Consider the following 24,152-nt stretch of genomic DNA (forward strand, 5'->3'; position numbering starts at 1 on the left):
ACGGGATCGGCATTCTAAAAATATAAAGTAGACGATCCTAAAGAACGTACAACGGGAATCGCCAATGAATACAAGAGTGCTCTCTACCTTCCAGTTTTTTGGATAATAAGCCGCAATTTGAAAATAAGCCAATAAATGTTAAGCCTCCACTTTCTTACCAAAACTTAAAATAAGCCGCGGCTTATTTTCAAGATTTTAGGGTATAGTAGAATAATTTTTTTTTTGATTTTCAAGGCACATTTCACCAGCTGAAAAAAACATTCAGTCAATCTCATGCATATATTCGTTTTCATTATGTAAATCTTTTTAAAAAATCATTTCCTAAAACAAATATTTTAAACTACATAAAAATTCTAAATCCGGATTACTCTCTAGCACCCTGCACCATTCTAATGAAAAATTCAACATTCACAAGACAAAATGAGTGGAACAAATGAAACCCTTCCTTTCCTGTTTTAAAATTATTTTTTTTATGTCTAACAAAATGCATCATTATTCATATAAAAGAAAATATTACACATTGTTATATATGATAATATGTCTTTTAAAATAATATTATTGTAATAGATTCTGTGATTTATTGTACCTTTTGCTGCCATGTTTGCCCTAGATTCATATTCGTCTATGAAATCCTGTGCTTGCCGCACGGTGTAGTAGGGGTAGAGAATTTCATTTAATCGCGGGTCTCTCTGCTGCTTGTTTAAAAACTGCACAAACTGTTCTACTGTCAGGTACGGCTTTTTCTTTGCTCCCCTGAGGATTAAAAGATGAAATAAGTACATGTGTTTTCTACAAAACATCTCAAACATGGCCAATATAGAGACATTATCAGAGAGAACACAACACAAAAATAAAATCAAAATATGAATTACACAGAGTGCAACTTACCAGGTAGTTATAACTTTCTATTTGATTTTTATAATTGTAATGTTTTTTTTTAAAAAGATGAGCAGTATTCTTACACTTCATCAAATACTTTGTCCACTTCTGTCCTTCCAATAAGGTGGCGATAGAAGCTGAAAAAATCTTCAAAGGAAAACTTGTTGGGGTCTATGGTTTCATTCTGAAAGTAAAATATCAATTTACAATTTTTTTTCTAAGCTCAAATTTTTAATGTAATTGCAAATAATACTAAGAGTGTATATCATATGATAACATATTTACAGTTAAAACTGCCTAGAACTTTTTGTTAGTTTCAGACAAATGTCTTGCATATGTTTTAACATTTTTCATAATTAGCCAACAATTGCACAAAAATATCCTTTTTGAATTCAAAATAGGAAAAAAATACTTGTATGATGAAACTTGATTTCACATCTTAAAACATTTTTAATACTATGCAATTTGAGCCCCCAAAATACTTTGGCACTGGGTCACCAAAATTCAATCAAGAATATCAAAAACAAAATTTTAATCCCTTTTCTCCAGGATAGCTGACTGAAATTGCAATAATGCTAAAAGATTTGAAAGATCAGTCTCAAAGAAATTTTATGCTGCTGATATTGCAAATACCCTTTTGACTATTGTTTACAAAATTCTGAACTTAGTGATGTGGAAGGGGGTTCTTAAAGAAAAGAATTCATATGAAATCAATACAATGCAGTGTTATCAATTTTTATGAGTATATAGCACTCAAAGAATTATGGGAATTGATGAAATATACTGTTAAATTTTAAAAATAACATATGAATATGCTTGTGTGGTGTTGGACAACATGACTATATTTGAACTTAGAGAAAATACCTGACAAATATACACAGAGATTAATTCAAATCAAGATTTCATTTTCCCATTTCTATGACACTTCATAAATGAGTAATAAAGAATACATGAAATGTAGAAGAAACTAGATATTATTGATATCATTGTTGGTTATGTTTACATTATTATAATGCTGAAATACAAGGTCATAAAAACATTGGGCTCAGAGGAAATATCATGCCATGATGTCATTAAAAATCATGCATTTCTATGAAGCACTTTGTCCATTTCTTCAATAAAAATCATTTTCAGCCACAATTTTCAGTCATTATAAGGCAGAGAAACCAGAAACAATATTCAACCTGTTTAGTGTTTTTTGACACCATCTTTTGAAAAGGCAAGTTGAAAAAACTGTCCTGAAATGCAATTGTCGAATCAAGGAACGTCAAAATAATAATAATACTGTGCTTTCTTTTAAAGGACTATATTCTAGAAAAACAGATAACTTCATAAGGTCTTCACATTTTTGTAAATATTTGAGCAGTTAATGTTACCAATTACAGTCATACGGTATGTAAGTATTTTGTAAATTATCTATGTTTTATTTTGAATACACACCTTTCCGGCCATAAACCCCACCGATTCCAAGGCCTTCTCTACTTTCCTTTTGTCATCTCGGGAATCTTTGGCTACCATTTTAATTATGCTAAAACATATAGAATTATACAATAAATAAACATAATATATATTTACAGTAAAACATGCTTTTAACGAAGTGCCAGGGACGAGCGACTTCGCTTCATTATAAACGTAATTCATTATATCCATCAGCTTAACAATACTCAAGTATACTGTAGAAGTACATTTTTCCGCATGGTATTAATTTACGCTATGTACGCGGTCACAAATTTTCCACGGAAATTTGTCCCATAGTACCGGTACTTAAAATGCATACGAGGCTTATTGTGAGAATATAAGAAATCCGTGTAATTTTCTACCAGCGGATTAAACAGAAATAGTGATTCTGCTGAATTATGACCCCGTGGAAAATAGTACGTTTACAGTAATTAAAATCTACGGGGAATTAAAATGACTTCGCTATTAGTGTCAATTTATCATAAGCATGTTCACTATAAACATGTTTTACTGTATACTATTCTTAAGGTTTTGACTAGAGGATTTCCATTTTATTAACAGTAGGAAAATGTTTGATGTGGGTGGAGTAAACATTTGACCTTTTGACCTGAGGATGAAGTTTACTGTCTTATCAAGGCAAATCTGTTTATATAAACAATCAGAAATAATTCAAAAGACACTGGTAGAAAACCTTTGTCTAAAAACTGACTAACACACCAAACAATTTTCAAATCACTCTGTTTCAGTTCCGAAAGCTTACTGATTACTAATAGAATCCTGGAACAAATCTCTGTATGCACTTTAAAAACTGATTAATTCTGTATGAAATAACTTACAAGCCAAAGTAATATTTTTTTGTAACAGACAGTAACATTCAATCAAGTATAAAATTAATGTATATGATCAGCAAGTGTGTTAAAATGTTAATAATACCAATTTCTTGCCATATCTATATATTAGATGTACTGTATAAACCACAGCTAAAAACAGACACAGCAAATCAATAGACACAGTTGAAATTGCTTTGTCATATCTCGAATTCATTATACGGATTTATAGTAATTTGTGGCTTTTTTCTAATACGTGGCAAAAAGATGACTTTCTATAAGTACATATATATTTGCTCCATCCACCATGTTAGATTTGTATGATGTGTGTCTGTCTGATATCGTACTTTTTTACGGGAATTCTTCCGTTGACATCGAGGACATGGGTAAGTTTGGTGTGAGCTTTCTCTAGGTACGACAGGACACTGCCATTTAACGCTAACAAGTTCGTGGCAAACTTTAACAGCTCTTCTGTCCACTCCTATAACAAAACACAATTAAAACATCACTTTCCAGAGTCTTCAATCAATATTTCCATTTCTACTGTATAGAGGGTTATTTTCACCCAGTCTTATTTTTGCCCTTTCACACTTGCAAAAAATTTTGCCCTGTTTTAAATTCGCCCAGTCATAGTTTTGTTTAAGAAATTATACTGTATTCTTTGAATTTGCTCCGTTTTAAATTCACCCAAATGAGAGTAGGTCAAAAGGGGCGAAAATAAAACGGGGGCAAAAATTTCCCTGTATACAGTATTTGTTTTCTCTGTGATAACTCTTTGAAAAAGTTAGGTGAGTTGATTTCTTGATAATTCAACTGGAATGTAAATTTCACCAAGCAAAAAATCAGGTGCTAAAAAGGCCTATGTAGATCTTGTGTGTCTTTTTGTCTGACGTTAGTGGGTGGGGACTATTGAAATTGATATGGGAGGCCTTGTATAATTTAAATCATTTAGACAACATTTTTAAAATCGAAATTTACCATTTTATTTCACAATGAACTAGAAATATCAGGAATCAGTGTCTAGTTTGTTGGGTATGTCACTATGTCATGGACATCAATGATAGTTAGAAACATGGGATAACTTGCATAATGAGTGAAGCCTGTTATGCAAAAATTACCCCCCTTTTCCAACAATCCTTGATGCCCTGCAATACCTAACAAACTAGACAATGATTCTTAAAATAAATTAATTATATACCGATAAAAATAAAGTGATTTCGTGAAGCTACTGTCAACAAAATGTCGTAACTTTCAACCTACCCTGGCCACGTCTCGACTGGCACACACAAAGTTGACAAACTCGATGTTGGTCATGTCCTTGCCATAACATATTGTGATTGTCTTGTCTTCTGTCGGAACATCTGATGGACCTATCATACATTGGTCACGTAACTTACCCTCCTAAAAATTAAGTCCATTCATTAGTTTATGCAAATGTTACAACAATCTTTTTCTTGATTCTTACTGGTTTCTTTCACAATTTATTTTCTATCATGATTTTAACAAACTTATTTATTTATTTTTTTCAATATTTACAGGTAATTAGTGACCCTTTTATTAATTAGTGACCCTTTTACCAAATCAGTATCATTCAGCTGGGATCTTCAGATCTTTGTATATATTGTTAAAAAGACAACATTCCCCTTCATAACTTTCTGAATAGTATTACGGCTATAAAAATTATTTGATGCCTGTCTTCAAATTGAAAATATTCAAGTACATTGCTTTTTCCTCTCTTTACAAGGTAAGTATTAGTTAGAAAATTGCACACAAAAAGCTATATCCATCACCACTTGCTACAAGAAATATGAAAGATATCACAAAAATTATATAATTAAAACAAATATAGATCTACTGGTATGATTTATAGATGCATGATAATTAATTGCCTGCATTATTCACAGCTGGGATAATATCCCTTAATTTGAGTAACATAAGGTTATTATTGATAAAAGATTTTGCTTTGGATTTTTTTTTTATGCTTTTTCTTTTCTTTCCCCTTTTTTCTTTTGATAAGCATTAGAATGAATAATGTCTTAATGGTGAATATTATCTTAATCATCATGGATATCCTTTTTAAAAAAAACATTTGCTGAAAAATACAAAAACAACAAAGTCATTTGGTGAAAATCCCCCCTTGAAATTGTGCACTCTCAAAACATCAATAAAATGCAAATGTATGTAAACGTTTTTTTTTTTCTTTGGCATCAATATTCCATATTGATGTCAAAACAGCCTTTTGCATTTTTCTAAAATCAGTGAGTCACGTAAGGATACAGTTTTTATAAACCCACTAAAACTTGACAGTGTATAAAGCTTTTAAGTGTCATATAGCATGATTTTGGAGGATATTTATGTGATTGGGAATGGGAAGAGAGGTGTACCAAAAACATTTTATGAAATTTTTTTAAATTAATTTCCCAGTTTGCCATTGCTCTGGTGGGAAGAGAGTGAGGTACAGAGAGTATTTCCTCTGGCCAAAGTGTGCTAAACAGGGATCTTGCGTGCTTTGGTTCTTTACAAAATGCATCTTTTTTCCCCCATTATGGCAAGAGAGTCATTAGTCATAATGGTCTCCGATGACTTCTGCAACATTAAATCTTCCTAATAAGGAATAGTCTGCCCTTGTCTATTTACGTCTTGAAGATCAAAAAGTCATAATACATTGGCCTTTTTGCAGTATGTGTCAATTCCCACAGTAATGAATCTTTTTTTCCTCCAGTTGAACATCGAAGAGCTAAACTCCAAGGGATCATATGGGAAAAACGTAAAAGGCAGGCCGACCACACAGATAAATGTGTAATACCAGCATGCAATCCTATACTCAATATAGACTCCGCAGCCTATCATGAAGTAACTACAGGTCCACCCAATCAGCCTTCCACTTCAAAGGCTCTCATCTCCTTTATGCACGATTTTCTGGCTGCAGGCTGGATGGATAGATGTAAAACTTAATACGCGAATGATTTCCCAGACTTCTCCTATTGGCGTGTCATCAGAAAAATGACAGAGAGACTATTTTCGCTTACCAATTGCACATAAAAATTGTCAATTTATTTTTTTTTCTTCAATATTTTTAAATAACTGAAATTATCACACATGAATTATGTAATAGGATATAAATCTTCTGATAGCTGGGACAAAACTGACATTGAAAATGTGTATCATATCATATATTTTGTGCTAGTTTGTATGGACGACAATTTGGACAAAGACATAACTGTGTATCCAGTTTAAATAATTCTTGATTAAAATATCCTTGTGTGTCAGTCAACTAATACCAGCCAACTTTTACTCACAAACATATTCATTATATACGTTAAGATTTATTATCAATCTATTGTTAGGTTTCCGTAGCTTGCTTGTAAGTGTCGCATATTTCTTACAATAAATGGTTTATTTATTGATTATGCTTCACAATAAAACTTTTATTGTATCAAATTTGGAAGAAAGGAACAAAATACTCTTGGGCTACAGTGCTTACCTGAGTCAAAAATTGATCATTGGAACGTTTTTTAAACTTCTTCAAAAAAGTAACATTAACAGGCAAAATTTTACACAATTTCTAATTCTAAATTGGACGAGGAAGCCCAAAATTAAGACATCACCTGAAATATAACAAATTCTGAACCTAACATATTTCAATTTGCTCTTCGTGGAAGATCAATGAAACCACATTTACTGTCGTAAAAAATAACCAAACTTGAAAAAAATATCTGAGTAATTTTTTTTTTTTTTTGATTATCATTACCCAGTACAATTAATAATTTGTTTGCAGTGTAATTTTTTTTCTGGTAGAGGGTACATTCTAAATATTTGAAGCCCTAATGTAGATGTTGTGAATAAAAGATGGCTTAAATATTCTAGCTGCTGACAGATTTCCAAGAAAGAAATTCAATACCTTGTAAACAAAATCTTAAAAAGTTTCATTTATCAGAATAGAACATGGATACTGCTATTTATTTCATTTACGACCAACCCTTTGACCTGTGCAGTGAATCGGTGTGTAACATTAAACACTTACATACTTATATGAAACCTGGAATGAGAATTTAAGGCTTTCAACACCCATTTCATTCATATGGTAAAGTTCTGCATTCAGCCAAGAGTGATTTTTTCATTGTAAGAATTTATTTATTTTTTTTTTGGCCTTCAAATATAATTAAATGTTGAGTATCTGTCATAAAAATCTACTTATTAAAAAGATAAAATGTTATTTTTCAAAGCAATAGCATTATTTAAAACAAAGCAAAGTTTGTACCTGGCCATCTTAATTAATAACCAAGTATCTGCTCTTCATTAGCAAGTACATAAAGACAAAAAAAAGTAATTCTAATTTGCTTATTATTCACTCTTGTTACATTTTAATGCAAACACAGACACACATAATTGTCATTGATATCAAAATAATGCACTCTTTAGGCTCACTTTATTTGGAATTTTGATCAATTTCTTAAAGAATTCACTTATCATTACCTGCAAAGAATTCATAATTATCTAAAAACACAAATTAGTGAAACATTCTTTTTTTAAAAGTCCTGACCATAAATAGATCTTTAAATGATTAGAAAAGCTTCCTATTAAATATTAAGATGAAAGTCATCGTTCACAGTTTTACTCACAAATTGTTAAAGGTTTCATGTATTAAATATTGCGTAGAGGTAATTATGTTAATGCAAAAGCCAAAGGTATGATTCACTAATTTTCATCTTTACAAAGATTACATTAATACTCATGAACATATAGTAAAAGTTTTCTCTAATTTCACTTTTCTGATATTTTAATATTAAAAAACATGAGAATTGAGTTATCATTTTTCACTCATTTTCATAATTTGCATATAAACATATTAACAATTGGTAGAAAAAGCAAAGTGAATTGGTTTGCGATTTTGTTATAATATACCAGAAGATGATAGGGTAAACTATGAGGTGTACAGAATATAAATAAAGATTTTCAATAAATCGTGTGCAGTGTATAGATACAAATGTGAACGATGGCTTTTCTTTGATTGTGTGTGTGTGTGTAAATCTTGTCCACGCTATACAAAAGAGCAGATCAAAACCTACAGGAACTTACAGGTGCTGACGGCCTACGACTACTACCCTGAAACAACAAACACACAGCATCATGGAGACATGGCTACCAGTACGCACAGGCCAACAATAACAGTGGGGCTGTTTAACACTCTCACGCTGTCTTATAAGCTTTTTGACATGCTAGAATGCTTAAACAGTCTAACCCAATATTTCTGAGCTTGCTTAATTTTTGCTGGTCTTACTTTTATAGTGCTTTCCATTTCTTTCAAATTACAGAAATATCCTAAAGTGCAAGTTAATCAAAATTTAGATATTGGTTAAACTTATGATGAACTTAAGATTAATCCCTCTGTTTACTTTTTTATTTTTTCCAAATTTAATTTCTAATTTATATCCATATTTTACAACCCTAGGTTGGGCAAAATTTGAAGGAAAAAAATGGCCTTTTACCTTGACAATTTTATTTTTTATACCATTGAGAGTTACCTCTCTTATCAGAGGGTTGGTGAACCTTAAGTCAAACAAACAGTTTATAAAAGCAACGAATAAAAAAAAAATCTTTAATTTTTTTAAATTTACCAGCAAAAATTTCAAGCTGCAGAAATTTTCCATCATGCAATAAATCTATTAAATACAAGATAATATGCAATTATACATGTATGTTTTCTATATAACATCTATTAAATATTTTTTCCCCATTTTCCATACTAGTATTTAAGTTCTTACAGTAACTAATATTATGATGATGGTACATACTTAAACATTTTGAGATGCACTTGAAATAAACTTTAATCATTTAATAGGAAATAAAATTTGTATCATAGAGATCAACTAATACACATTTCATATGAATTATTGATAGGACAAATATTAAAAAGGTTCTATAAGGTTCTTATATTTCAATAAAATGTTATAATAAAATCATCTGACTTAATTAATCATAAATCATGCAGACATTCACGTTTAGACAACTTTGAAAAACTCAAAACCTAAAAATGTAATTTTGTGAAATTTAAGTTTCCTATTTAATCATTTTGAATACTTCAAAATAATTACAATAAATTTCATGGAAACAAAGAATGTGAAGCTATTCCTATTTAATTTGAAAAACTGCTTTCATGCAAAAAAAAAGTTAACATGCCAAAGTGCAAGTTTACAATTAATGCATATAATTGTCAAACCAAATGAAATGCACCAATGACTGAACACTCTGTAACTCGTGTCCTGCATTACAAACCACCTATATCGGTCCTTGAAATAAAATTAAAGCTGTGAATAGTGAAATTGAAATTTGTTTCATCTATTACCTAGGAAAGTTTTTCTTTTTCTTGAAGCATAATGGACACTATAGAAAGTTGCATAGAAATGTGATAAGCTCCTACACCACTGATAATCCTCCCATTATTGGTCTATACATGCACTTTTTTCTGTATTCAGAGCAACTAAACCCTACAGTCCAATTTTCACAAAGATTATTGAAGACCAATCTCATTAAAATGAGATCTTTGATCCACTCCTAAATTTGGTACGCGAGTCAAATAAAGGACTGGTTCAGAGATCTTTTTTAATGGAGGGCCTTAATTCGAGATGAGTGGATTAAATTGATACCTTGGGAACCTTGGCGTATCTTCCTGTTCTGGTGTCGCGGATGTAGGAAATATCTAGAAAGTCCATATCCTGCAAATACAGTACCAAACATTTTATAATAAATAATAAATGGTATGTGAACATTAGATCAAAGGTGACAGGGAAATCTGACCTGTCTCATGAAAAATTACTGTGACATTAAATGAAGATTATATGTGTACTCTTTCGTGATTTAATGTGGTACGTGAAATGAAAAAAAAAAATTGAAAACTTCTGTATTAATCATAATTCATATTTGGAAAAATCAATTCTTTAATTATTTGTACTTTCCAATATAAAGTGCACCATTAGAATGATTTATGTTCTAATGAGAACCCTACTTCTAAACACATGTTTCCTACATCTTTATCAGAGGAATAAATATCTATAGAAAAAGAGGCTGACAACATTTATTTGTAATACAGTGTTCACATTTACAATGCATCAAACAGTTGAGTACCTAATGATTTATTATAACAAGAAACACATGCCAAAAAATTACTGTTTACACATTGAAAAAAAATATAACAGATGTAAGATGTACCAATTTTTCATATTTGTTATCAACGGCACACTTGAACTCTGTGAAAAATATATGTCAAGATAAATTGAGTGAAAATGTGTTGCTTGAACATTCAGGGCAGGACAATGGATTATAAGATGGACGAAAGCTGTCCCCCCCCATGTCCAATCTCCCCTACAGCTTCATCCTTAACGTACTACAGCTATTTTTCATTACACAGACTGTGTATATCTCACAGTCGACTTACATAAGCCCAGTCAGACGAAGTAACTTAAGCAATCAATATTTCTTTTGATTGTTTTTTTTTCACCACTGAGATAAAATACAAAAGGGAATAATGAAATTGTAGAAGTACCATAATTTGTCGACGTAATAGATAAATTGAGCATTTATCATAGTTATTCTGCAGAAATGGAGAGCAAGAATGTGTGTGTATTTTTTTTTAAAAGGTGAATAAATTCTCAGTTATTTAGAACAAGGTATAAATATATAATCTCCATTGAATGGAACTTAAAAACTCTACTATTAATGGCAGAAAAAAAACAAGTTTCTTCATGAAGGATCAGATACTTTAAATAAATCTTTTCTGGTTTTGAGAATCCAATTAAAAAAATGAACTTGATCAAATTTAATTTAAGCAACAATATTTTGAACAGTAGAGACAAAATTGGTTTGATAATGTACATGTCAAAGCAGATGATTTTTAGCACCGGTGAGCTAGAAAAAAATAAACAATTGTATAAAATATAATCTAAAAAATATTTGAACAATCACCATGTTGTTTAAAATAAGGGTCAGCTCATAATAAACTTGGGCTCATCATATACAATATAATGACAATAATTATTTTGAAAAGTTTCAAGTATTTTCCACTTTAGCAAATGACAAAGCACCAGTGCTCTCAACCAATAGCATGTGTCCCCTGCATAATTATAAATTGTTTAGGATAGGACATGCATAGGCATATTATATGGACATGCTTCCCAAACCCATATTTCTTAAAACATATAGTTTCAGAATCATTTCTATTACCTATCTTAAACCTTATCTCCAGTGAAGTGCAACATTAGGCAAGTTGGTAAAACTGCATTTACTATTAAGTAGATATGACTCTTATGTTACCCACTGAAACATGCATAATTTGCATACAAACATTTTGGTCTGATTTAAACTGCAAATGAAATGTAAATTTATAATACTGCATTTCAGATGGAGCCATAGAGTTAACCTTTGTTTTGTCATTGTGATAGTTTGCTTAATTTCGTGACTAATTTCCCTATATATGGTCATCCATTGTCAGGCTAAGTACCGATCCGTACCCAACCTCCCAACCTGTTAACAGCTGCACCATAATTCTTTCACAGTGTACATGCAATATGCAATCGGGCATGTATTGGTGCAGAATCTTTTTCCCATTGAACCAGCAATGTGAGAGAATGCATTAATGCTGTCTGTAAATAAGTACTATACAAATAAATGGACAATATGTCTAACAAATAAACAGCAATGCTGACAGAAGAGATCGCGATATTTATGTCTGGGTCTTGACTGAGCCAAATGCAACAGGGATAATCTGGTTAGCTCAGACAAAGGATGAAAATGATGCATTTGGGAACGTTTTTACTCCCATAGGTTGCCAGTTCCAATTCATTCTCTAGATTTTCCGATGATCACATAAAATGCTTGAATTTCCGATACTTATGTTCTTTTCCAGGGAACAGACCCAAGGGTCAAAGCACTGATCTGAGATGTATAATCAGTCTCAGTTTTATGATGGTAAAAGAAATTCATACACACATCTATAGTCAGTATTGATGGTTTTAACTTACAGTAAATATTAAGGTGCATGTATATAGTTACATTTTCAGGATACACTGGGAATGATCTAACTTGAAACCTGACATGTGGCCTTCATGACAAAAGGATTCTGGGATTCAAGGATAGAGGATCATGGGATTTGGGAGAAGAGGATCCAGGGATTCAGGAGAAGAGGATCCTGGGATTCAGGAGAAGAGGATCCTGGGATTTGGGAGAAAAAGCTCCTGGGATTCAGGAAAAGAGGACCCAGGATTCAGGAGAAGAGGATTATGGGATTTGGGAGAAGAGGATCTGGGATTCAGGAGAAGAGGATCCTGGGATTTGGGAGAAGAGGATCCTGGGATTTAGGAGAAGAGGAATCTGGGATTTGGGAGAAAAGGTTCCTGGGATTCAGGAAAAGAGGATCCTGGGATTTGGGTGAAAATGATCCTGGGATTCAAAGGAAGAGGATCCTGGGATTTGGGAGAAAATGATCCTGGGATTCAATGGAAGAGGATCCTGGGATTTGGGAGAAAACGATCCTGGGATTCAAGGGAAAAGGATCCTGGGATGTCAAGTTTATTTTGACCCACAATATTGGACGTTTGTTTTAAAGATTTCTCAAAGGCAGGCAGCATTTCTGTAGACAGTGATCAAAGTTCAGCTATTTTCCTTCTTAAAGCTATTGCAGCCTTTCCCCCCATAATTCAGCTTCATCACAACAGTTAGCATGCAAAATAAAATGTGTTATCCAATAATATTGGACACTATTAGTTTATTCTATTTGTATTTTGGTACAATTTAATAGAAACTTGAGGATACAAGACCTTAGGTTAAATAAATTCATTCATGAAAAGTTGAAATCCTTCCTTAGATTAAATACATACTGCCAGACAACAAACTGATTAAATCAAATCTTATATTAGCACTTAAATTTGTCATGACAAATTCATTTCATTCCATTCAGTGATTGACATGAATTCAAATATTACCAGGTATGCCAATTTGAAATTGGGATTTTACATGACACAGCTAAGCATGTACTTTTTTTTTAAATATCCAAACATATAAATAATGTAGGAGATATAGGATTTCCACTGCAACATCCAGTTTGTGAATCACAATTTTTTCAGAACCCTTTCACCCTTGATTTGAACTACCCTTTGTGCACATCCATATGAAATTCAAATCTACATGCAATATGGCTAATCACATAACAACAGAATTTTTGGCTTACTCTAAAACTGAAGTAGGAAGTGCAATGACAAGAGGCTGTGATGGATGAATGGATAGACAGACCCATGGAAGTCAATGGAAAGCTAGACAGACTCGGGGTTAAAATGATATGATATTACAAACACAATAATTTACCTGAAGTAAATGTTATCTATAAACTTTGGGTGTAGGTAATAATGGTTATTTTCAGCTTTAAATACCTAATGATTCCACAAAATATAAATGTGTGGAAATTGGCAATATATACCATTGTATGACCAATCAACAACTAGATGTGCAGAAAATAAGGGGAACATATTCAAATTAATGAAGCACAGAGCTTTTTACTATCATGTCTCTGATGAATCTGGAGACCTCATATACCCACAATCTATAATTTTGCCATTAAGTTAAAGGTCCAACTAAAACATAGACATTAATTTCTCCACAGGATAATATTTATTATATCAGCACAATCATGATAAAAGAAGAATGATTCAGACTTGGAACTCTTATCAAAGTTGTCATTTCCATAGATCAATCTCAGCAACTTGCAAGTCATCCAGCTTAATTCATATGTACAATACCAATTCCATCCCCACCCCCCTCCCAACCCCCAAAGCTGATCACATACTAATAACTTTCTCGTAAAATAATATCTAAGTAAAAAAAAAAGTCTCCAACCCTCTCAGCTTAATTTCTAATAAATCCATACTAATAATAATATTTATTTATTGTATGATAAAATAATTGAATAGTGTTTTGTCATAAGTTCTTTTGTAAGTTTTTAATCAAAGTTTTTAGGCATCTTTAATAATTTTCATCCAAATTATGTCGACATTTATTTTTAGTATATGAAAAACATGGATGATGTCATTATCGGTATGGCCACAAATATACATGAAGTTGAATAACAATGGACACTGTTGATCAGTTTCCAAAGTTAATACAATATGTGCTAATGAAACAATCTATGGTCTGGTCCAGGTATTCAATAGGTTCCATAAACCAGTTCTAAACAAGACAGAATGATAAAAGGGAGGATCAAAAGACTATAACAATGCACACCTTAATTTGGTCAAGTTTGATCTGTTGAGATTAAAATCCCAGTTCTGTGGATCAAGTGTGCATTCTTAACAGCTGTTGGGTCTTTGTTTTAAATACATGTACATACAGGGTACAGACATTCAAACACAATTGTTAATGAAAGATTACTAATTAACATCTATTCACTGGTGTATTTGCACTGATTCTTTCAGATGCCATCATCACAAGAAATCCAAACAAACAATACATGTATAATAGATATATACTGAACTAAATGTTACTAAACAGAAAATATACAATAAGGAAGCATCCTGGTTTTTTCATAATTATCAAAAACATTACCACAACATTTCTTTTATTAATTCAATAATGCAAAAATGAAGAATGCTTCTGCAGGCAACATGTTGTTAGCAGAACTAGACAATAATCATGTCAATTCCAAATATTTCACTTGTCAAATATATATGTATGAGGTACTTGTAAACTAAATAACTAAAACAGTAGTGAAGGAACAAATGCCAACTAAATAGTTCCTCCTAAACAAAACTACACATAAGAAAATGCAATCATAATTAACAAAATAACTTGTTCTATGAAAAAGTATTTATTCAGCATGCATGACTCTTATATATAGTTGCATCTAGTGGACTTCATAATTCAATGTAACCTAATGCTGCCTTCTGACATTAATTACTTCAATGACCAATTCCATAAAAATTAATAAAATTCTTAAATGTCAGTGTGTATTTAGCTGCAGAGTTTTACATGTACATGTATGTTCAGGAAAATAAAAGGATCATATTTAGTAACTTACATGGATCATTAGACAAAGTACTTAATTTCTAAAATTGAGGTAGGAAGTTCAAATCTCAGAAAGATAGGACCCATTATATTCAGACAATTCTGGTGGCTTATTTTTGCCTTTCGCTTTCCAAGATATAAGCATGAGACCACTGGTTGGAATTTCGTTGATAGGTAATGACTGTATTGAACACTTTCGAAGTTTAGGTAACTTTTTAAAGCTTTTCTTTATGAAGAATTCAAATACAAATCTAAACTGTTCTCTACATAATAAGTCCGATGTTGGAGATGCATGTGTATAACAGGTTCAGCATAAAAAAAAAAAACAACCACCAACATGGAAGTGCCTTTGCACCAGAAAAAGTTCTAAAAACAAGAGAAAGTGTGCTTTCCCGTTTTTTATTCAATGCTAAATCTGGCAACCTAAATAGAACTGGTGATGGTGAACCTTACATTGTTTCTAAGCATACTGCAATGTATACATAATAAAAATAAAACCAAAAGACTATCTCATGCCTTTATTCTCTATAAATCAAATCAGGACTGGTTGTATCAATCCATGCCCTAATACTTACTGAACTGTCATCTTTGGACGTCTGAAAATGGTGGCACATTAATCAAAGGTTCTAGTCAAGTTTTTCTCAAAAAGTTCTGGTCAAAATACCATCAACTTTTCCTCAGTTCAATTCAAAATGAGGCTCCAACCTTCAAAATGTTCTTAAAACAATTATTTGGCCAAAGGAGGTAAGTTGATGATATCTTGGCTTTGATGAAGACATAGGCTTTGCAAAGCATATTGAATAACAGAGTTATGCAGGCAGTTATGCAGAGTAAGATTTATCACATTTGTAACTTTTTAACCTATGATCTTTACTGTGATGAACTCTTACCTTGTTTTGATCTTTCCAATACAGGATGTAGCCCTTTGGATCCACCTTCAAGGTGACAGGGGTTCCTGTTTGTGAGTTCTGAAAGAATTAAATATTTTGAATTAGAATTGGCTTCCAAATCTTATAGTCTATAATATAATAATTTTTCTCATAAATAGATTTAAGGACCTGCATTAGCTTCAGCTATGACAATGACAACAAAAATATTGGAATTGTGATACATCATGTATTTAGTTTAATTTATCAAATTCATTCTACAATGAAAGGAGATTCAAGAATTATCCTATACATGTATTAAGTAATGAACAAAAATTCAGTTTATCTAAATCAAAACTGAAAACATGGAATGTATAATGGCTTTTCTGTTCTTGAGAAAACTTTTGAAAGTTTTTTTTTTATTATCTCCCCTCAATATTTGAATTCCCTGCACTCAAGTATGATTTGTGGCCATGCAGTTTTATTGAAATTGGTCCATCGGTTTTTGAGAAGAAAAGAAAAATGTGCCAGACAGATGGACAGATGGACATCAAACAAAATGTGACCAGAAAAGCTCACTTGACCTTTCAGCTCAGGTGAGCTAAATATAAAAGATATAAGAAATATCCACATATTTTATTACTGGTAACAACCATTAATTTCCCCACAGGGCTTAAGGTATTATTACGTACTTTTAAATGATATAGATTTTTCGTTTTGTCTTAATTAAGACGATAAAACCTTGATAAAAGCCAGAGCTGCACATCCTGAATTAAAATTAATGAGGTGAGCAAAGTCACTTTACTGTAAAGAATACAAGATTCAGTGAGATATAATGAGGGAAAAAATTGGATTCAAAGGACCATTGTGCTGCCCAATCATTTTGAGTAAAAACTGCAAATCCTCATTACTAGAAATGGCATACAATCTGTATCAAGGTCCTAACTGCAAAATGTTGCAGCACCGATTCAATTTTCATCAGTATAATACCATAACAAGTGCATGCACACCTTTTATGATTAAACTTATCCATGACTGGCAAAAGATACCAAAGAGTTCTATACTTGTTAAATTCAAACAAATTCAATTTTCTTAATAATTAATTATTTTCTTTGTTTATATAAGATAATAAAGTAACTGAACTTTGATGCAATGTCATAAACAATGGCATGAAATGACTGATTGTTAACTTTTCTTTTAAAATTATTTTAAAGTGCAGCATACCTGTTAAGTAGATCTACCAATTATTGCAACATTAAAATATTTCATGTGATTAATATGAGGTCAGTTAACCTTTTAGTAATTGTTGTTAAATTTGATGGGAGGTCACAACAGCTGTTCATCAACTGTTAATCAGAACATGTGTAAATATATTACAATTAACATTTCATGTGTGCATGTTCACTGGTGTTTCAAGCACATCTGTGTCTAAATACAGAGAGCTTTGCATTGTCCAGGTTCTTGGAACATTTTGTTAAGGCTACCCTGGTACTAAATATGTTATAATGGATATTTAATTTTTCTTGGACCAATTTGTTATGGCTTCAATGTTATAATACAAAACTAACTTTAAAATTATCATCAAAGCTCAACATTGTTACTGTACATAGTAAATATCCTTATTCTGACTAATATCTTATGTACCGGTACATTGTCTATTTATGCCCCTATAATTGAAGATTTGGGGGCATTCTGTCTGTCTGTTTGTTAGTAAAAACTTTTACCTTGCTCATAACTTTCAGATTGGCACTGCGGCTTTTATACTTCACAAATGTATTTCTAGTGACAAAACCTTTTTTGGGGTTCCAACATATTTGACCTATTGACCTCGACTTTAGAGTATGACCATCTTTCATAAAATTTTACCAAACTTTAACCTTGGCCATAACTTTTGAATGGCTGGTATTCTGACCATCATACTTCACATCTGTATTCTTTATGATAATACCTATCCCTGAATAAAAATATTTTTTCACCTTTTGATCTTGAAGTTTGACCCACTTTCTTAAGACTTTAACTTTGACAATAACTTTTGAACAGTTAGAACTAGTGCTTTTATAATTCACAGGTATATTCCTTGTGACAAGACCTTCCATTAGATACCAACACTTTTGACCTTGACCTTGTAATTTGACCCAAGTTCAAAAAACTTAAACCTTGGCCATAACTTTTGAATGGTTGGTGCTAGGGCTTTGAAATTGCACAGGTGTATTTCTTGTGACAAGACTTTCTCTTGATTACCTACAATTTTGACCTTTTGACCTCGATGTTTGCCTTATTTTTCAAAAAAAACCTTCGCCATATCTTTTCAGCTATTGGTGCTAGGGCTTTCATATTTCACAGTTATTATTTATTTCTATCTATCTTATATCAATTGAAGGAAGATTTTTTGCAACACTCTCCGTTATGGGAAGGAAAATCGAGAGTTTTACCACAATCTGATATTTGTCACACTGTGAAAGGATATCATTTTGATATCCTTTCACACTGTGACAGGATATCATTTTTATTCAATGGTACATTTCACTGGTAAAAATGTAATAAAAAGTATTATCTAAGCATGGATTTTGAAGTAAAAATTCAGATTTAAAGTGGCTGTGTCCATTGTTCTAATGGGTTAACCATCCATCCATGCAGCAACAACATCAACAACAATTGATCTGTGGAAGTAATATCTTTGTGATTTGATAACTAATTGTTCAGAAACAACATGAAAATGAAAAGTGAACCTCTGATAACATGATAAATGCTTGTTATTGCAGAATGAAACCTGAATAATTCCAAACCCTCCCACACAAAGACTCATGTCGAGAAGTTTATTATTGCTGTTATAAAATTGTCTTAGCATGCATGGTTGCATGGGTAAAAATTACACCTTTTTTGAAGGAATATTATCAACCAGTCGTATCATTTTTCATTTCTGAAAATATGAAAAAAAATCGACCTTATTTTATCAAGAGTGTCTGTAATTATGTGATTCTGCTAAAAATGCAACCTGTTGTAAAGTGTTGATAATTTCAATAATAATTTACCTGAAAGCTGATTTTCAATAGACATGTTATTAATCTGGTAGCCTCATTCTTGAACTTACAATGATGGTCGCATGATGTTTTACCGTGCAGGAGTCAGTGCCTAGTTGTTACTGATCCCCAATATCACTGAAACCTAACACCTGATTCCGATGAATTACCAAAGCACTTATATATCATTTCATAGATATACACGAAAAACATGAAACACTAATAAAAGTTGGCAACAAATATGAAAGGACAATTATCAAGAAGCAGTCCATCAATATAAAACAGAGATGGAACCAAAAATCCCAATGGAACAAATAGCAATCTTTGCATTGATTGCAAAGAGGAGGGTAGCTATAAATGACAATTTTTCTCATGTGGACAATTTCCAGACATTGCAATGGTTGTAAGTTTGAAATTCTGTTTTATCAAGACGGAATATTCATGATTACACACTGCCCTATATATGCACACTGGGATTGTAGGAGAAGTTCCCATCACAACTGCTCCAAACTAAATGCCATTCTTTGGCATATTTTAACAGACAAAAACATCAAAAGTTGCATTACATTATCTTTAAGTCCTCTGTATGAAAACAACTGAAGAATGCAGATGTTAAACCATAAAAATTGACCTCCTTAACCACCATGTTTTAATGGTATAACCATAATATAATATTTCATTGCTCACAAATAATCTACCAATTTTAAGAAGAATTTGATTAACATATGCAACAAGCAAGTCAATTTAAGAAATCTCTCTTTTGTGGACAAAAACGAATAAAATCTTGGACTCCCACATAGCACATTTTTATACCCCCCGCTTGAAAAGTGGGGGTATATAGTAATCGGTATTTCCGTCCGTCCGTCTGTTACGCTTTGGGGTACCCATCTCTTATCCGCAACTCCTCTCATACCACTGAATGAAATTTGATGAAACTTTCACAGAATCTTTATTACATATTGCCATTGTGCACCTCCTATTTTACTTTTTGATCCGACAGATATTTTGGGTTTCCCGGCCACAGGAAAAGATGGACTATTTCACCAGTTATAACCATATGGGAGGCGGGGGTATCATTTAGTGAGCTCATCGCTCACAGTACCTCATACCCCCCGCTTGAAAAGCGGGAGGGTTTATAGTAATCGTTAAATCCGTCCGTCTCTGTTACGCTTTGGGGTACCCATCTCTTATCCGCAACTCCTCTTATACCACTGAATGAAATTTGATGAAACTTTCACAGAATCTTTATTACATATTGCCATTGTGCACCTCCTATTTTACTTTTTGATCCGACACATATTTTGGGTTTCCCATAGGAAAACATGGACACTGCCATTTATACACATTTGGGAGGCGGGGGGTATCATTTAGTGAGCCCATTGCTCACAGTACCTCTAGTTTTTCTAATGTTTTCTTTCTAAATCAAATATCACTTAACATGATCAAATCATTTTCAAGAATATCACAAAATATGTTTACTAGCATGAACTTTATTCATTAAAAAATATTTTTCTGTAGAGGCTAGGAAAGAAAAAGATCATTTAACAAATAAAAAACATCTATTTATGTGTCAATAAATGTGACACCTGTTAACAGGTGATTTATTGATAAACTCCTAGCAAACACCTTTGGTGAAAAAATAAACTGTCCTTTAATACACAAAATTATATAGAGACTAAAGAATGGTACATAAGTACTCTTTTGCCTTATCAAATTTTAATGATTTAATTAAAATTCGTTTTTGAAATCCAAAAGTTTTGGCCATTTTGGAATAAATCATGAAGTCATTCTATATTCTAAGTAAATGAATTTTACTGGAAATGTGCCCCTAACATAACAAGTTTCTCAAACAAGTCAACATTTCATATACTCATACAAATTAAGCAACACAATGCACTTACACAACTGCAAAAAGAACACTTATTTATAACTTGCATTAAATTTTAAGTAATTAAAAGGGACAAAATTGGATGTATATATTCCAGTATGTGGAAACACTGATTTGTATACAGAATTTTTTTCTTCTGTTAATTAGTTTTTGAAAAAAAATATATATATGTACTTAGTTAGCCTGCCCTAATGCAGAATCTATTTAGTCTAGGGATCTTTACCATCTTATTTAGACATATTATGCAGAAGCTAGCCGCAGCTCTTTGCATATATCAAGGTAGTAGCTAAATAAAAAGAACAGGCAAGGCTAATCAATAGGGGCATTAATTGTTTCCATCCTAACATTGGTATCTGTTACAGGTATCTTGACCCTAAGACCTACAATGTAAAGGATAATCTACTAGATCTTTGAGACTATTTGACCCTAAGGTAGAGTGTACCCTAGTTATTGATTGGACAGCGTTTGGTCTGTAGACATCAGAAGGGTCATCTAGCATATCCATATATGAGACATGTAAAACAATATGCCCCTCTGTTTTGAAAAGAATATAAAAGTACATGGTAGATGATGATGATGGTGGTGTTGTTTTTGATGATGATGATGATAATGAAGAATAGATGATAATGATTGAGATGATGATGATGATTAGCCTGCTGCCAAAGTTAGGTGGTTAAGAAGTGACAAAATTCCCTATAGTCACCAAATCACCAAGAAAATTTTTTTTAAAGATATATCATATATCTTGTTATATATCATATATTATATGTCAATTACTTCTTTTGGATTATTTTATGAAATATTTGATGTGCAATTATTTAAAACAGGTCACTTCTACATGCTATGGCTTTTAGAAATGATATAACTATGTATCTCAATACAATCTCAATAAAATACTTCTAAAAATCTAGCTTATGACCTTGAATCTAAAACAAACTTCTCCACTTTATAAATCTTTGGATACAAATGATTTGATTTGTTATCTGATTTTATATGCAGAAAACATGAATGCATGCACTGTTATTGACTGTTTGCCTGCATTAACATGTACTTAAATATGAAATGTATCAAACGTACAAAAACCATTTGTTTTAAACTTATTTCTTTGCTACCGGGGTAAATTTTCCTGTGTTTAAGTGCAATTCAATCAGGATGTGGCAAACTCTCTAATATAATACCTTCTATACAGGTCCTGGAGTTGATAAAATTTATTCTGCTGCTTTATACAAGCTAGTCTACATGCAATAACATTTCAATTACTAATATAGTGGCTGCCTCCTCTTCTGATTTAATGAAGTCAATGATTTCCTAATGAGACATAAATATAGCAGGCATTTGAATGTAACAGTTGTTACATTGTATCACACCTCAACATTCAACTTTTATACAACAGGTTGTATTTGTAAACAAGGTCATCACCATTATTTGTATGAACCACAGATTAAGCAATGTGTTGACTTAATCCAAGACTGATGCTATCCTTGCATTATCAATTTATTTATCAATAGCTAGCCTCTTTTAGAAATTGTTTGCTCATAGAACATGCTGACTTGTATACTGATCCAGTCAACTTGGAGACAGAAAATCCATATGCAGCTAAATATGGATTATTGTTAATCAAAAAGGGAAGATTACAAAAGAAAAGTTTAAAGTTGTTCATAATCCTATAAGTTGTCAGTTAGCTACCCTTGTCCTTTGCTTGTAAAACATACCAAATGTGAAATAGATGTGTCAGAGTCTGTGTTGTCTTTGATTTTGAGTTCAGTGAGATTGATCAGATCAACCAAGTGAATACAACTGAATATTGATAAAATGTCATCACTATATCTAAATGTCAGATTGAAGGCCATAGCCAGTCACTTCTTTTCATGCAGAAGTTTTTTCATTAAATTCTGTTTCTGATGAACAGAAGAATACAAAATCAGGTCTGCTAATATGGTACCCATGGGAATTCCAACAGATTGTTAGAAGAACTGGTTTCTGAAAACTACAGAGATATCGTCAATGAGAACTCCAGCGTCTTTTTGATTAATATCAACCTTGAATTACTTGTGTATAAAATCAGAATGGTTTTTTAACAAAAACACGATTGCAGATTGACAAATTACAAGGAATGCTAATTCACAAGTTTCATTTTTATTGGAGAAGCAGTTGTCTATGCAAGGTCCACTAAAAGTTCCTTGGAAATTTTAAGCACCCACATCTGAGAAGTTCCATTTCTCAAATATATGATATATGGTACTCTTGGAGTTTCTCTTTTACTGCCGTTAATATGTTCATGAAGTCAGTAAAGAAAAAGCCTTGAAAGAAAATGTATTCTGAATATCAAAGTACCCTAGCTGGTATATTTGTTTGTAAGGGCTCTTATGTAGTTTATAAGAAATATAAAACTCATATTTCCTAATTGATTGAAATAAAATTTGACCATAAAACTGTTTATAACACAATTTTCCACCAATGAAATGCTAAATTATTTGGTTATTAAACATGAAATAAATTTTCCATCATTCAATATCATGCAATATTACTATAACTTTGACCATCTTTTAAAATCACACTCTAGAACTTTTCTTCCCTCTCTTCACAAAATAAATGCATACATAAAAGTCACTGAAGTGGATTTCTATCAATCTGTGTCAAAGAAAAAAATAACTCCACGGATAAAGTAGGGAAATACTGTAAATTGCCTCTTGGAACAATTCATCAGAGGCCACAATTAATGGCACTACTGTATCATATGGTACAATCCAGGGGCTCATTTCAGAGGTTTATCTGGAACAAGGATGTAGAAAGACTTAGTATTACAAATAATGTATCCTACCATCCAAGATTTACTAAAAAAGTCTGTCAATATGTAGGCGACATTTGACAGTTTGACCTTTACTTCAAAAATCTCACATTACTACAAGAAATGACACAGACATTTTGGCATTGTAGGATGTTTTTGGAAATGATATGATACAATTGAACATAAATGCCCCGCCACAACCTTTTCAAAACTTAAGTAAGCAATACTTGATTCTAGAAACTGAATAAAGCAGGTTAAAATTAATCTTCCCTTCCGTGTAAGATGTCATGCAAGGTGATAAATTCCATGATCAAATTTATGGTACACCATTAGCGTGATGGACATTTACATGCAACTTCATCCTAAGTTTGCTATATT

General features: G+C 32.0%; 1 protein-coding gene across 7 annotated transcripts in view; it reads right to left on the reverse strand.

Annotated features, from left to right (window-relative positions):
- The window catches only part of LOC134283455 (1-phosphatidylinositol 4,5-bisphosphate phosphodiesterase classes I and II-like), a 39,458-nt gene extending 23,272 nt beyond the window's left edge, over nt 1–16,186 (reverse strand). For 5 of the 7 annotated variants that reach the window (XM_062765907.1, XM_062765908.1, XM_062765903.1 and 2 more), the window contains exons 1-9: nt 16,103–16,186; nt 9,812–9,880; nt 8,244–8,270; nt 4,425–4,565; nt 3,512–3,645; nt 2,320–2,407; nt 2,064–2,117; nt 963–1,063; nt 587–753 (exon numbers count right to left, since the gene is read on the reverse strand). In XM_062765907.1, the coding sequence (XP_062621891.1) occupies nt 587–753; nt 963–1,063; nt 2,064–2,117; nt 2,320–2,407; nt 3,512–3,645; nt 4,425–4,565; nt 8,244–8,270; nt 9,812–9,877 (778 nt within the window). In that variant the 5' untranslated portion in view covers nt 9,878–9,880; nt 16,103–16,186. The remainder of the gene's footprint in view (nt 1–586; nt 754–962; nt 1,064–2,063; nt 2,118–2,319; nt 2,408–3,511; nt 3,646–4,424; nt 4,566–8,243; nt 8,271–9,811; nt 9,881–16,102) is intronic. The other 2 variants (XM_062765904.1, XM_062765905.1) reach the window with 2 other exon arrangements.
- Nucleotides 16,187–24,152: the final 7,966 nt, after the last annotated feature.

This window comes from Saccostrea cucullata, unplaced genomic scaffold (assembly GCF_032062105.1).
Source record: "Saccostrea cucullata isolate Sc308-1 unplaced genomic scaffold, CSIRO_AGI_Scuc_v1 ctg527, whole genome shotgun sequence".
Taxonomy (NCBI): Eukaryota; Metazoa; Mollusca; class Bivalvia; order Ostreida; family Ostreidae; genus Saccostrea; species Saccostrea cuccullata.